Source organism: Dendrobium catenatum, unplaced genomic scaffold, assembly GCF_001605985.2.
Source record: "Dendrobium catenatum unplaced genomic scaffold, ASM160598v2 fragScaff_scaffold_72, whole genome shotgun sequence".
Taxonomy (NCBI): domain Eukaryota; kingdom Viridiplantae; phylum Streptophyta; class Magnoliopsida; order Asparagales; family Orchidaceae; genus Dendrobium; species Dendrobium catenatum.
The window spans coordinates 177,032-193,429 of NW_021318534.1; the positions used below are offsets into that span (position 1 = coordinate 177,032).

The window sequence follows — 16,398 nt, forward strand, 5'->3', positions numbered from 1 at the left end:
TAGACATGAATTGGATATAGTGTTATATTTTTTATATCTTAAAAATAGTTTATAAAAATTGAGTAAGCAAAATATTAAGAATAATTAAGTAATAATAAATCATTTAACTAAAATTTGTGCTTAATATGATTAATATTATAATGTCGGGAGTTATACATTAATGTCATGGTTCAAATGTTGAGAGGGGATAAAACAATGATATGAAAAGTCAGGCATCAAGCGTTGATGTTGACACAGAGTCGATCGTCTATGTTGAGATAATGTTGGTCAAAGATGAGATATCGAGACGACGTAGGGGTGTGATTGTAGAGGTAGAAATTGCTAGCATCAACCTTTGATTTTCAGATGGTTTTGAAACATTAATGTTGTGACTGCATTGGATGTTAATGTTGTGATGCCATTGAGCATTGTTGTGAAACACTAGCCACGATCTGCAGATAGAAATGAAAATGGTATGTTTAGGGAATGGGGTATTGAGTGTGGGCATTTGATTTGAGATTATTGAGAGGAAATAAAGAATTAATTTTTTATTTTTTAATAAATAAATATTAAAATATAAGAAATTATATTTAAAGATTTTCATAAAATATTTAAGACACGTATACCCAATTTAATTTTAATATTTGTTTAATTGGGCATGTCTTCAGCGTGTCCGATATGTATTGGAGGCAGGTTGGATGTGTGTCGTGTCCGATGCATGTCAGACACTGCATACCTCATTGAAGAGAAGTGTTGATGCATCATAGATGAAGGCACAATTTAGGGCAAGAATTAAAGCAATTAAATTCTACATCTCAAAACCACAGACCAACTCCATGTAAGATTCAAATTCAAAGGGGGGCACATCAAAAGGTATAATTAGGGCTCACCATGAAGTCCCTAAAAATGAAATTGCCCCTTCATCCACTTTAAAACAGCAGCCATCAAAACTGCTTCCTTGTAATTATTGACCAACCTTGTCATTTTGAATTCCAAATGTTTAAAGTGAGAAGTAAATGATAGATATGTTAAAACAATGTAAAAGATAAAACTTTACGTTAGAATTTGAATTTAATAATGTCTTCTTCCTTCATGTAGGCTTGTAGGCCAGAACCGTCATACTTATTTATGGGAATTGTGTTGTTTTTCTTTAGTAGCTTTATTTTCCATTTTAATTTTACTTGCGTTTATTCTATTCTCCCACAACCCTAGAGCTTCTCTCCAAGCTCAAGGCCTCCTCCACAATTGGAGTTTGGAAAACTTCTAACTGGAGTTTACTGTTGTTAAAGGTGCTAGCCAATTCCTAAAGAATTGCCATTAGAAGAGGCTAAGAGCAGTTGGGTGAGGATACTAACTTTTTTTTCTCTATTCTTTCTTTAGTTAGCTATTTCCTTCTTAATAACTACACGCAAATAGCATTTGAAGGAAATGCAGTATCAAAAAATGGTTCAATTTGAAAATTCAGGATATTACATAGTTGAGGAAGAAATTTAACCTAGTACTTATAAAAGCACTGCTAAGTGGATGAGATAGGATATGAAATGAGCATATTTGTGAAAGTTTGGAGTAGCTCTAGTGGAAGATAAGATTAGAGAGAGTAACTTTAGATGGTTTGGTCATATAAAACGGCGGCCTTCCAATGACCCTGTTAGGAAAGTAGATGTATTAGATTTGACTTATGTTAAGAGGTAGAGGTAGACCTAAAAAGACTTGGTTAGAGAATATTAGAACTGATATTTCCTTATTAGATTTAAACGAGAATTTGACTTTTAACAGAACACAATGGAGAAAAAAGATTCATGTAGCCGACCCCATGTAGTGGGACAAAGGCTTGATGTTGTTGTTGTTGTTGTAGTACTTATAAAAGAATTGAAAATTCTTTCTCTAACTAGGTTACGTGTATGTAAGGGAAAGATTCAAGAGACACTTAAGGACAACTGGCCAACCAAAACAATCATTAGGACAGCTACATTGAGCTAATCACACCACTTTGGGTTAGCTACATCAAAACTATATGCCTACATGAAAAAGGTAATTATGGCATTATACCCCTTAAGAGATGCTAATCCTTCTCGTAAGGGTTATTATTCCTCTATTTTAAAATGCATATATCTATAATCTTTTGAATTTGTGTAAGTGTTATTAATATTTCTTCAAATTTCAACTATATACTAAAATGATATTTTCATCAGCAGCCACCTTTAAGAGGAAGAGGTAGTTATGTAACCGTTGTTTATTCATGAGTTAAGAAGATAGATTCTACTATCCTCTAGCAATTAAGGCTTTAAACCTACCCCAAGCACCTCATTCTCCCTCTATACCAGGGAATGAAAAGATACTACATAAGGCCAAATTCTAACGTTAATCCCAAGCAAGCTACTTGTGAGCATAAAACCCACTCCATCAAACTTGATCAAGTACACAAAACTCTCATTAAATCCTAGAGAACCCTCTTTTCCTAAAACTAAGTTCCTAATAGAACTAAAAGTCCATCAAACTAGTCTCTCTTACCTAAGCACATAAATATACCTATCCGAGAACATCACTCTCAAAACCTAAACTTCTAATATAAATTCAAGTGAGAATACATTAAGAAGTATATTGATTATTTACATATAGCATATAGATTATTCTTCATGAATTCCTCAGAAAATAAGAAAGGGTTTTTAAGTTGGTCTAACTCCACTATTTTAGGGATTTTGTTAATTAAGGTTTGCCAGAAGAGTGATTATCTTTAATGGAGATCAATTTATTTGATGGCTAATGATTTTCTTTAGCCTATTCAAATTTATTTTATTTTATAAAATATGTGAATAATGCACATGAAACTCGGGTAATGCCAATAAAGCATGAAGAAATCATGCAGCAAACTCCCCTTATGTGACAATATAACTATATAATTCAGCAAAACTCAACCTAGTGCTTCACCGAAGCAAACAAAATAAATAAGAAAGCAAGTAAAGAAAAACCCAATACATCTCTTTCAAGAAAAAGAATTGCAAAAAATGGTTTTCAAGATAAAACTACCAAGAAAAAGTAAGCCATACATTCTCCAAAGGTCGAGGAATTTCTTGTTGTCCAATATTAGCTGTGCTTGGCATGCACCATACATGTAACAAATCAGCTGTTGGAACTTTGGTTGGATCGACTTTGCCTGTGTACAAAATTGAATCCTCAAGGCCACCATCACTCCATCCATAAGCAGTACCCCCTCCAGCTAACCCTTCTAAAGGGGGCACGACAACACTCACTTGCTTCCCTCCTGCTTTCATAGTTCATAAAAAGAAGAAATCATAAGTTTGTTATTTTTTCTTTTGGCAAGCATGGGAATTTTCTTCATAAAAAAAAAAAAGAAAAAAAAAAACTCCAACTTAAGAATTTTCTCAAAAGATAGCTAAGAGCCTAAGACCACATCAATCACTAAGCATTGAAATTAGTTACCAAAACATGATGAATAACAGCAGTGCATCATCATAACTCTCAGAGATAGCAATTGAATCCAATCATCAGTGGCAGGAAAAAGAAAGGAAATCAAAGGTTAAGCAATAAACAGAAAATATAAGAGTGAAGAGTCATGCTGCAGAGTATAGCCGCTTTCTACATAATTGTAATGTTTCTCCCTAGGTCCGTAATTGTGCCTCTTTCTTGGGTTATAATATGATATCTTTTGTTTACCCGCATCTTATACGGGTTTTGTTGTTATTGTGGCTAGTTATTACAATTATTACTTTATTTCACCGTGCCTTGCAAATGCCTATTATGGGTTGTTCGCGTTGATGGGATGGGGATTTACGGTTTTTTTTCTCTCTTTTCTTTTACTACCACAAATTTGAATTGTAGAAAAAAATAAAATCAAAGTTTCAATTTAATGGTTACCAAGATTTAAACTATATTGACCCTTGTGACAAACATGTCAAACATAGGGCTGAAGAGTATTAAATAAATAGTCTAAGACATGTAATTGAATAATATTGATTCTAAAAATCCCTTCTTCTAATTTTAAGTCCTGTGTGCACCAATTAGATGAATAATTCGTGCAAGTGTGATGTAGTGTCCTGTGAGAGATTAGCACTAGCAAGCAAGAAGAACTTCAATGGAACAGTGAAGAGCAAACTTCTCTGTATTTTATAAAACTATCAAAAACTCATCTTTCTACTTCCCTTCCTATATGTAATTGCTGAAAAGTAAAACCTATTGGCATAACTAATTACTGTAATAACTATACTTAATAAGGACTAAAAGAAAGAAACGAACTCAAGTACTAACAAACTAAAAGGGGAATAAAAGAAAGTGGAAACCAAGCAGAGCATGTGCAAATCGCTTGCGGTCCAGTATACCCCAACTCCTTCGTCTAATGATGCTCCGCATCATACGCCCCTTGCACAAAAAAGAGTTGCAGCTACAACTTGGTTTTCAACAACAACAGAACTATCACCTGGAGGATGATAAGGTTATAAGTCGGCCACATTAAATGTACTGGAAGTGTTAAAGTCTGCTGGAAGTTGAACAACGTATGCGTTATCATTAATACAGCTGACGACTGAGAAGGGCCCAAATTTCCTCTTGCTGAGCTTCGAGTAGGTGCTTACAGGAAATCATTCCTTTCTCAATCGAACCCAAACGAGATCTCCTGGTTTAAATATTTTCTTCCTCCTGTGAACATCAGCGTCCGCCTCATATTTATCATTAGAACTTTGCAGCTTAAGACGAACCTTAGCTAACATCTCAGCGAATTGATCAAACCATTTTGAAGCCGCTTTGCTCTTACATTTTGGAATTACTGCAACATCAACACAAGTGTTGGGCATTTTTGTATATACAATGCTAAATGGACACATACCCGTAGATCAATTTGACATCGAGTTGAAGGCAAATTCAGCTTGGCCGAGAACTTCATCCCAAACTTTCAGTTGTTCTTGCACTAAACAGCGGAGTAGATTTCCCAGTGTTCGATTCACTACTTCGGTCTGTCCGTCCGTCTGCGGGTGTTAAGCAGAGCTTAACTGAAGTTGTGTACTTAGCCTCTTTCATAATTCCCGCCAAAAGTGGCTTAGAAACTTCATATCCCTGTCTGATGTAAGGCTTGGCACTCCGTGTAGCCTTACAATCTCGCGGAAGAAGAGTTTAGCGATGTTCAACGCATCAAAAGTCTTCTTGCACGCTACAAAATGTGTCATTTTTGAAAATCGATCCACAACTACCATGATGGAATCATTTCCATGTTTTGTAAGCGGCAACCAAAGTACAAAATCGAGGCTTAGATCTTCCCAAATTGAATCTGTCACAGGTAATGGTTGATACAAGCCGGTGTTTTGTCCCCCTCCCTTGCAGGTCTGGCATACAGAGCATCTCTCTACATATCTAGCAACGTCTCTCCTCAAATGTGGCCAATAGAACTTGGCTTGCATTTGCACCAGCGTGTTGTCACGCCCAACATAAGCTGCTAGACCTCCACTATGTACTTCCTGTATGAGTAGTTAACGCAAGGACGAATTGGGGATGCAGAGCAAATTGTTTTTAAATAAAAACCCATGCCTTATGGAATACTCTTCTATTGGCTCCTTGTTGATACAGCTAAACCAAACTTTGGCGAAGTCTTTGTCTGCGGCATACAAGTCACAAAGGCTCTCTAATCCCACAAACTCTGTTTGCAACTGTGTAATCAAAGCTGACCGGTGGCTTAAAGCATCAGCCACTCGATTTTGGGCTCCGCTTTTGTGCTTCAGCACGAATGTGAACTTCTGCAAGATCAAGATCCACCTCGCATGCATTCGGTTAATGTTTTTCTGGGAATTTATGTATTGTAAAGCCTTGTGATCACTGCATAAGAAAAAGTCTTGATGCAATAAATAATGTTCTCATTGCTTTAATGCTCTTACGACTGCATACAGTTCTTGTTTGTAAACCGATCATCGTTGTCTTGAAGGGCATAATTTCACTGAAAAATTCCATGGGCCGATTATCCTGTGCTAAAACAGCTCTAATTCCCACCGTGGATGCATCCGTTTCAACCGATAATGGCTTATCAAAGTTGGGTAGAGTGAGGACTGGTGCTGTAGATAATAGGTTCTTAATAGTTTCAAAACTTTTCTGATGCTCATCCTTCCACTGGAATTGCTTGAGCTTCAAAATATCAGTGATCGGAGCTAAAATAATGCTGAACCCTTTGATGAACCTCCTACAGAAATTCGCCAGTCCATGAAAACTCCTTATATCGGAGAAAGTTTTTGGAGTTGGCCAATCAAGTATTGTTGCCACCTTTCTTGGATCTGCTGATATTCCTTCAACTGAGATCCTGAACCCCAAAAACAGCACAGCTTGTGCTGCAAACTCACATTTGGGAATATTTAAGTATAATTTATTCTTCCTTAGGACTTCAAAGATGGCCTTCAAATGTTGTAAACGGGCTTCCAAGCTGCTATTGAAGACTAGCACGTCATCGAAGTAGGCCGCACAACATTTATTTAGGAATGATTTTAAAACTTCATAATATAAGCCTCATGAAGGTTGCCGTGCATTACATAGACCGAATGGCATCACCTTCCATTCGTAGAGTCCTTCACGCGTTTTAAATGTCGTCTTCCATTCATCGCCTTGCCAAATCCTGATTTGATGATAGCCACTCCGTAAGTCCAACTTAGAGAATATCTGTGAACCCGCTAATTTCTCCAACATCTCTTCAAAACATGGCATCGGAAATCTGAATTTAACAGTTATTTTGTTGATTGCTTTGCTATCTACACACATTCTCCAACTGCCGCCCTTGTTCGGCACCAATAGAGCTGGAACGGCACACGAGCTCAATCTATGCTGTATAAGTTGTTTTTCTAACAATTCATCCACTATTTGTTGCAAAATTTGATGTTCAGTCGGGTGTTCAATCTATAATGCGGCAGGTTGGGCAGTGTTGCTCCAGGCACCAAGTCAATTTGATGCTGAATAGTTCGGATCGGCGGTAGTTTGTTAGGCAATTTATCAGGTCCCAAATCTGAGAATTGATGTAGCAAAGTCTCCACAGCTTTCGGAACCGTTGCAGGAAGTGAGGCATTTTCCTGCTCCTTTACAATTATAGCCAGGATTTCGGTTGACTCTTTCCAAGCATTCACTAATTGATTCCCTTTCACAGTGAACATAGCAATTTTATCATTAGCCACCAAAGAGTTACCTTCTTGATTGTTGGGCAGCAACCTAAGCTTCTTGTCCTTCCATTCAAAAGCATATGTATTGGCTCTGCAATCATGCGTTGCCCCCACGTCAAATTGCTACGGCCGCCCAAGTATGATATGGCAAACATCCATATCAACCACATCGCAAAGTACTTCGCTAGCATAATGTTTTCCAATAGAAAAGGAAACTCGGCACATATCTGTGATGATCATCTTCATGCCTCTCTTCACCCAACCAATCTTGTATGGATTCGGATTTTTCGTGGTTTTGAGCTGTAACGTTTGTACCATGGCTTTGGATATTACATTTTCCATGCAACCACTATCAACCAATAAGTCACAAACCTTACCACCGATTATGCATCTGGTCCTGAACACCGCATTCCGCTGCAATTTATTCGGGTGATGGAGAGCTAATAAAAGTTTATGAAGTACACAAACAAGAGGTTCACCTTCATCGCCTCCCACGTCTTCATGAGATGTATTTACTTCTCCTTCACCATCATCTAATCCTTCCTCATCTTCTGCCTCAATCAACTGAATTTGCAGTCTTGTTCAGCATTCATTTGATTTATGTCCCTGCTGAACGCATCTAAAACATTTGATGGTGGTCGGTTTCGCATACGGGTTGTCTTTGGCCATACCTTTGAATCTTGAGTTCACTCTCACTTCAACATTTTTGTTGTTATTATTTCCAGCAATCTGAACTCCAGGAGGTGAGGGTTGTGGTACATGGTTAACATTCACAGTTGTAGATCTATTGCTATCAGCTGCAGGTTCCATTATTCTTTTTCCTTGGCTGCCCCTATTATGCCTTGCCAACTGCATCTCCACCTTCAAAGCATAGTTCACTATTTAAGACAGTGACCATACGGCATTCAACTCAAGTTTATCCTGAATTGCTTCTTTCAGGCCCCCGACATAACGAGCAACTAGCTGATTTGCCGATTCGTTCAGATTGTTTCTTGCACTCAATCAATAGAACTCCTCCATGTAGTCGTTAACCGATCTATTTCCCTGATGGCAATGCTGATATTGCATATAGAGCAACTGCTCATAATCTGTAGGAAGAAAGTGTTCGTGAAGTAGCCGTTTCATACGACAACAATTACGTACAGGGCCACGACCTTCTCTACGCCGCGATTGCAGCAATTGAAGTCACCAAGCACTAGCTCCCCCCTTAAGTCGGCACCCGACATATTTTACCTGTTTTGCTGGCTCAATTTCCATGTATTCAAAGAAGGTCTTCCACTGATCGCTCCCAATCCAAGTAATCTTCAATGTGAAGCTTACCGCAAAGAACAGAATGTCCAATTTGACGCGGAACTCGCCGTAGTGTCGGTATGTTTCCCTCAGCCGTCGTCGACGAGGACGAGCTACTTCCTCTTCAGACTCTGAAAACTCCAGGGCGGTAAATTGTTCTACTATTTCATCTGAATCGGAAACTTCCAATGCAGGCACATCACGTAACGGATTTTGCCCCCCTTCAAACCCTCGACGAGCCGCCAGTATGATTGTGGGCAATGTTGTCTGTAGGTTTGGGTTCCGCTCAGTACGAGCCAAAATAGCTCTCAGGTCTCGACATACCTCAGTGTGGAAACAGTAGAACTCCTCCGTCAACTCCTGCAGCTGATGTACGAGACCTGAGTGTTCAACCCAAAGGGCTTCAAGGCTTTTGTCTTCACCCGGAGCCACCCGTTTGCTGCTCTTGGCCATCTAGCTCTGATACCAAATTCTGATGTAGTATCCTGTGAGAGATTAGCACTAGCAAGCAAGAAGAACTTCAATGGAACAGTGAAGAGCAAACTTCTCTGTATTTTATAAAACTATCAAAAACTCCTAAATTTGCTCAAATTTGATAGAACTAGAATTTTGTTTGTGATATATATAACAAATAAGTTCTGACAAAATGAGCCTCAACAAGGAAAAAAAAGTTTCCGCCTCTCGATATTAGAAAGTTAATATTATAGTATTTAACCTCGAATAAAGGAGTTATTGACAAATTGCTCTGTTAGATTTTCAAAAACTTTATTAGTGATTGTTAGAGCTGACAGGCCAGCTGATGATGAATGATATAAATGTGCTAAAGGCCTATATGCATTATATGTCATTTCTTAGAAATTAACAAATAATAATGAAAATAAAAAATGAAAGTGACAAGTAATTGATAAGTAAAGTGCAATTCATGATTTAACACTTGAAAGATGCACTTCATTTTCTTACAAATACTAAAACTCCTTGCTTAAAATTAACTGCTTTATTGATTTGAATATCAAAACAAGTTTTTCTTTAAAATTTATCACAACGTTAAGCTAGTTAAATCTATAATAAAAAATACTCAAGTTAGTTCAAAAGACAAACATGAGTATTATTGTTTCTTTCTTTGATAATTGAACTTTATATTAGAATTGTTTATCTCGCTGCGCTGCGCGTTTAACTTATCATATATTATGATGATTATTTTTATTTAAAAAAATAAAGGAGCAGGCAGGATCATAAGCATGTTACCTAATTTATTCTATACTCTAGTTTTATGGATGGGTGTACAAATTTGAGATATAAAATAGAAAAGAATGCAAATGATGTACACAAAAGTCTTCAAGTATGTGTAAGTTTTCTATAAAATTATTCAAAGCTTGTAGCCTCTTTTGATGATTTTAAATTATGCATGCTTTGTATTAATGATTATGATGGATCTATTAAATGATAAGATATATTCTTGAATTTGATCAAGGTATAATCTTGGAAGATTTTCAATTTGGATTGATAATTTAGAAGCTTTTTTAATTCAATTTAATTGATTCCTACTAAGTTGAATATGTTAAATTAAAAAGAGTGGAGCATGCTCAATCATTATGTCAAAGTGTTTTTGCTTAGTCATCATGAGTTGATATAAAACATAGACTTAAAGAGTAATCCTTATCATTTGGTGAATATAAGGATCAAAGCATGATTAATTTAACAATTGTAAACAAGATAAATAGAATGTAAATATTATGTATCTAAGTATCATATGAGGCTTACAAAACTTGTAGCTAAGGCTGATAAGCATTATTTGTCTTTAGATTATATAGTTATTATTATATGTTTTACTAAAGATTTTAAGCGCCAATTTATGGATGAATTAAGCTACAATTCACCAAAAGTATTAAATGAAACTTTATGCATAACTTCAAAAATTGAGAAATGTTACAACTATTCTCCTATTAAGACTTACATCTATGATTATTCATAGGAAAAACTTAGAAATATCTCATTTAAAGTTTATTGAAAATACACCAATGCAAGAATCATGCATAGTGAATGAGTTTATTAACGAGATTGTAGTTCATTAATATTCTTTTGAAGATATATTAACTATAGAAATTTATTTGCAGTTTAAATACAAATCAACATTTAATATCTTTGAATCTTAATATACATCTACATTAGAACATATTACTACAACAATATCAATCCGTTATCCCACCACGTGTGTATTAGAATGAACCTAAATATATGTTTAATCAAGATCCAAAGTTTGAATATGAAAAGGAAAATGAGAATGAAATCAAATATGAACCAAAATTCATTATGGAAATCGAGGCTACGCCTGATTTTGAAATTGAATCAATTATTTATATTGCACTTAATGCATCAAATAAGCAAAATGGAAGGTAACACTTGATGACTTAGCAATGAAAGTCATATGTACTTCAAATGGACAAATTGGTATTGACTTTTTGGTTGGATGTTAGTCAACTTGCATACCAATTCATAAAACAACCATAGGGTGATATTTTATGAAATTTTAATATCTAATGTTTTAAAATAAATTTAAAAAATTTCATCCATCATGTTAATCCTAAAAAAGAATAATTCATCACAGTTGATTTTTAAGTCATTTGGACTGGTGTTTTTTGAAGAGGTTTGTGTGACTAGATTATATGCATGATACTTGCTTCAGTGTAGTTAAAAGAACAGCTTAGGAGCAAAGTGAAGCGATGCAATGAGCATATGTATAGCATGCCTGTGAAGTGCAAGCTCGCAACAAAGCACATTTGTCATATTGTTCACTGCGTCATGCCATAGCATTGTGAGCTTGGCTCCCTCTCGAAGTGAAATCCTTATATTATGGTTCTATTTAGTACCATAATAACTATGTATGATCATTTGCTTCTCCCCACTATTTCTCTAACTCATTGAGTTGGTTTTTCATTCACTCCCACAAGAGTTGGTCTAGTCTTAGTGGTTCTTTTCTTCGCACTTACTCCCCCACTAGCTCTTATTCACTTTTCATTAATTCTTATTGTTGGCAGTTGACACTAGTAACTTCATGCTCCAACATTCTTCTTGAGAATGCTTCTCAACGCTTCATCTTCACACTCTCTTTTTTCCAATTGCCTTAGCCTTTCCATCCTATTTGGTCAATCATTCTCACGAGTATATTTCCTATTTTTAAGTATTTTTACATCACTTTATTATTTATATCATTTTTATCCTTGATTTTTTTGCTTTCAAATGGCCAAAAATTACTATCATTAATGTACCATTATATTTGTTAAAAATGTATTATTTGATGTGGTTTAAATTTGGTAAATTTTAATAACTATTGTATGCATATAAATTTGTCTCTAGCTAGTAAAAACACTACTTTAATTTCCACTTTGCATATTGAAACTAACACCTACAAATTGAAAATTCAAAAGAAAAAAATGATATTAATCCAATTTTCAATACATACGATTTGACATTATTTCACGAAATCAAAATCAATTTTATAAATTCTTCTCTCTTTCCATCTCCTAGCAAATTTGCATTTAACGCTCTACTAGACAATCTATACACCTGCCTCTTTAATCTATCTTAGATGATGAGATTAATGATTATCTTGATTGTTGATGGTAGATTCTATGGATATCTTATTCATTGCCATGACACCATATTAATGATGACACATGACTTGCGTTGCAGGAAGCATAACATTTATGTCAAGATTTGTTTCATGAATTTTGTAAGCTCAATTTATTAAAGTCAAATTTTTCCTAGACCAACAAATTGCTGCAGGGCTGTAACCGCCATTCTCACTGTTCTTCAAGATTACAACACTGCTCTGTCGACCATAGTTGCCCCCTTCTTTTCCTATTGAGGTTATGATTTCTTTTCTTCTCCTGTGCCTTATATGGCCTTTGCTATTGTTATTGATGCTTGCAGTTGTAATGGTCCTCTACTGTGCCATGCCTTACTCCTACCTGTTATGGGTTGTATGCAAAAATATAAAGGGGATTTACATTTTTTTTTTCTACTGCGTGCATGAATTTAGATGTGAAATTCAATCAAGTACAATATCAGATGGCTACATAATTATGAGATAAAACATTTCCTTATACCGACATGAGACAAATGTCTTTTGTGAATTCTTTCGTTGAAGGAATTTTTTTTCTACATATTTTATTATCGGCTTGTTAAAAATCCATATTTTATTCCAATTTTATAGCTAGAATACTAATTATAGTGAATAAATTGTAATTTCTCACTTATTTTGTGTGTTTTGAATTTCTTTGGGTTTATTCATTCATTGCATTATCATTTCAATTCTAATTCTCGTATGATTTGATTTTCATTTAAAGAAATCAATTTTTTGTGTATTTAAAGGATTGTGATATGTGAATTTTAAGTCTTTTATGCAATCTAGATACATCATTCCACTTGTATAAAAAAACTCTAACCCTAAATTGTCATGTATTAAGACAAAATTTTGATAAAAGCATGCTACAATTTTAATTTTAAATTTCATAAAACCCACCTAACGTATATTCCAACAATCAACAATGCTAGCTTTTCCCTTTTGTACAGACATGCGTATTCTTAACTATAAAAATCCTACTTTATGAAATAAATAAGAATATAATTTTTAGAATTAAGGCTAGTTGGTTAAAATGGAGTACCTTAAAAATACCATTGCAATGAAAGAATATCATGGAGCCTTAAAGGTGATTTTTTCTAAAATTGTCCTCACCTTCCTGCACATAATAATAGTAATAATTAAACCGCAAATAGCCTGACAATGTCATATGGATTCGAGAATTTGGTGTTAAAAAAGTTGTTGATAGATAAGTTGAACATGAAAGAAATAAGAATGTTAAGATGGGAGAGTGAAAAATTTCAGAGCATAGATTAAGAAATGATTATGTTAGTAGAAGAGCTATAGTCACATCTATGAATACGAGGTAGTTGAAAAAAGACTTAAATAATTTGGACATATATAATGAATGATAGAAATACATATACTAGAACTACGGTAAAATGGATAAATTTTGTTCAAAATATTTTGTGAAGAAATGGTTTAACATCACAAGCAACAGTCAACATGACCAAGTAGACAAAAGTTCATAAAGCCAAACCCAAATAGTGGGAGATAATGCTAGTGATGATGTTGATGAACCAACTGCAAGACATTGTAATATGCATGAAAGTAATAGATATTAACTTATGATGCTACAATCACTAAAACAATTGGTAATAGCATATATTTGATGTGAAACCACTAAAAATAAAATCTTGCAAATGGTCTAAAAAAGGTAAAAGAAAAGGAAATTCAAGACAATTCTAGCATGTAAAATTTGATAAGCAACAAAACTGAAAACCTTAAGAAAAATGTAGAACACTGCTAAAGAAAACAAAATTTATACAGCAAAATAGCTAGAAACAAGTACATAGTTTTCCATAATCGCTAAAAGTTGAAGAATTCTGTGTGCTTGAACAACATTGGTACAAAGAGAGAAATAGAAGAGTTATAGAACTTTAAACATATTTAAATTATATAGGAGTGTTGCCTGCCACCAAAGAGTAGCATGAATTGCTGCTAATCATATTTTGATAGAATCCTTATGAAAAGCTTTTGACAGCATGTTAGCATTCACACGGCACTTTCTCTTCCTATCCTTTTCGCATCAACTCTATCTGCTACAACAAAACATGGTTTTGACATACGCATTATGCTGTAAAAAAATCTCTATTCAATTTCAACGGCCTCGTCTTCTGCAGGTGCTATTTACACAGTTCCTCAAACATACTCACCTCATACAACACTTTCCCAAGCTTTTCACGGCACATCAATCTTAAAATTGCATTTATACTACATCCAGCCTAGTTCTTTATGATCCCTTAGTGTTCGCCATCCAAATTGTAGCACATCAAAATATAACCTTATTGTCGATACTCTCAAAACATGCAATAGAAGAGAATAGCAATTACTTAAATCCGTTTCCCATCATCTTTTACACTTGAAACCGTGCCCTGAATTAACTAAGAAAATATACTGACACAATTACTCCCCAACTCTACCTGGACGATAAAGATCAAACTTCATCAAAAACTCAATATTATAAAATATACAAATGAATGCCATACTTATCAAGAATCATAAAAAACCACACAACATAGCAATCAAAACGGGATCCACAGAACACAAAGCGGAAAAAGTAGAACATTCACAATAGCAATACATCGGGAACTGCAATAAAAATTAAAACTGAACTTCGAAACCAATCAGCAATTTTTAACCAATTCCACAACATGAACCGAGCAGCAAAACCCTAGAGTTTGATTGCCAAACAGAGATGAAAAGAAACAGCTAAATCGCACAGCTTCTGAGAGAAATTTCAATGATTCACTATATCAAATAACTGCGCATAACTTCACCACTCACCTGATTTCTCCATTTAATTTTTTTATTCGGCAATTCGCAGCAGAGCCTCACTGTCACAGAAGTGAACCAGCGCAGTTTAGTAAGGAGAGGGGAAGTCTGGAGACAGCTTTCTGGTGATCCGCAGAAGCATAAAACTTTAACGTGGACCGAAGATTCTCGTAGCTAAAAGCTAACTTGTGCTTGTCGAATTTTTATTGCATCCTCCCACCTGACGTAGAGATACGTCCTTTTAGAGCTAAATTTGCGCTAAAAAATTAGCAATACCAAACAATAATGAGGAATATCATCATGTGAAGACCAATACCGAGTTATATCGAGCTATACCGAGCAATACAAAAAAAAAACCTAGTTTTTCCTAGAAAGAACTCGGTATTTTTTTGTATTGCTCGGTACAGCTCGGTATAACTCGGTATTGGTCTTCACATGATGATATTCCTCGTTATTATCAAATAATACCTAGCAATATCGAGCAAAAACCGAGTTTTTTGGCGGTGGGAGGACGTATCTCTACGTCAGGTGGGAGGACGCAATAAAAATTCATGCTTTCTGAGAGCTGGCGCCTAAAGCCGTTTCACTCCTGGACCGGATCTTCCCCATTTAAGATCATTCGGGTTGGATAAATAAATTAAAATTGTGAATATATTGTCCATCCAAACATGAAAGGCTTAGATTTTAAGATTTTATTTGAAATAAATTTTATTATTCATATTGCAATCATAATTTTTATTTTATCATTATTTTGAAAAAAAAATTGCTAAAAACTGCTTCGAGAGTTGAAAACTTATGGTAGTATAGTATTTAATAATTTAGTATATACAAAAATTCATCGCGCATATAGATGGATCATAATTTTTAAATGAAAACTCCAAAAAAGGTAACAACAATGGGGCTTGACCAATAGTGGAAAAAAAAAACTATGGCCAAGCCCCATTATTGCTACCTTTTTGGGGTTTTTACTTAAAAATTATGATGCATCTATATACGTGATGAATCTTTATATATGCTAACATATAAAATGCTCTACTTATCTACTACCATAAATTTTTTAGCTATAATTATTTCACTTGATACGTCCTCATAAAATTCACTTGATCAACATGAATCTCAAGATAATATTTGTATTTATAACTTTCACAATTAAATTAATGATCATCCAAATACTAATTTTGGCCAGCATATAGTCAAATTGAATGTCTCGATGAAACAAACTCATCAACGTCATAAGTGATCCGATTTGAGCTCAAATGAATCAAAATTAGGTACTTGAAGAGTATTTAAAAGCCTCAAGATATTAATTGAAAGACCAAATGCTTTCTACATCCTACATGTTTTTAATCAACTTCGGTGACTTGATGAAAAGAATCCAAGGTCATCTAATTATAAGATCATTAAGCTATTAACGATATGAGTTACTCGTTCTTGCTAATTCACTTTATTTAAATAAAATATTTACTTTTATTATTATTGTTTTCCCAAAAATATCTATAAATAACATCTAGTAAATTCTTATGTTATTTATGTATTTACTTCTTTACTAAGATGGGTAAATCACCAATAATTCGA

The 16,398-nt window shown here is 34.7% G+C and overlaps 1 protein-coding gene across 17 annotated transcripts in view; it reads right to left on the minus strand.

Annotated features, from left to right (window-relative positions):
* LOC110104675 overlaps window positions 1–14,965 on the minus strand; it is a 31,948-nt gene extending 16,983 nt beyond the window's left edge. For 11 of the 17 annotated variants that reach the window (XM_028695774.1, XM_028695771.1, XM_028695769.1 and 8 more), the window contains exons 1-2: window positions 14,836–14,863; window positions 3,027–3,244 (exon numbers count right to left, since the gene is read on the minus strand). In XM_028695774.1, coding sequence (XP_028551607.1) covers window positions 3,027–3,244; window positions 14,836–14,848 — 231 coding nt within the window. In that variant the 5' untranslated portion in view covers window positions 14,849–14,863. Of the gene's footprint in view, window positions 1–3,026; window positions 3,245–13,072; window positions 13,148–14,835 lie in introns of all 17 variants that reach the window. The other 6 variants (XM_028695779.1, XM_028695781.1, XR_003701101.1 and 3 more) reach the window with 6 other exon arrangements.
* Window positions 14,966–16,398: the final 1,433 nt, after the last annotated feature.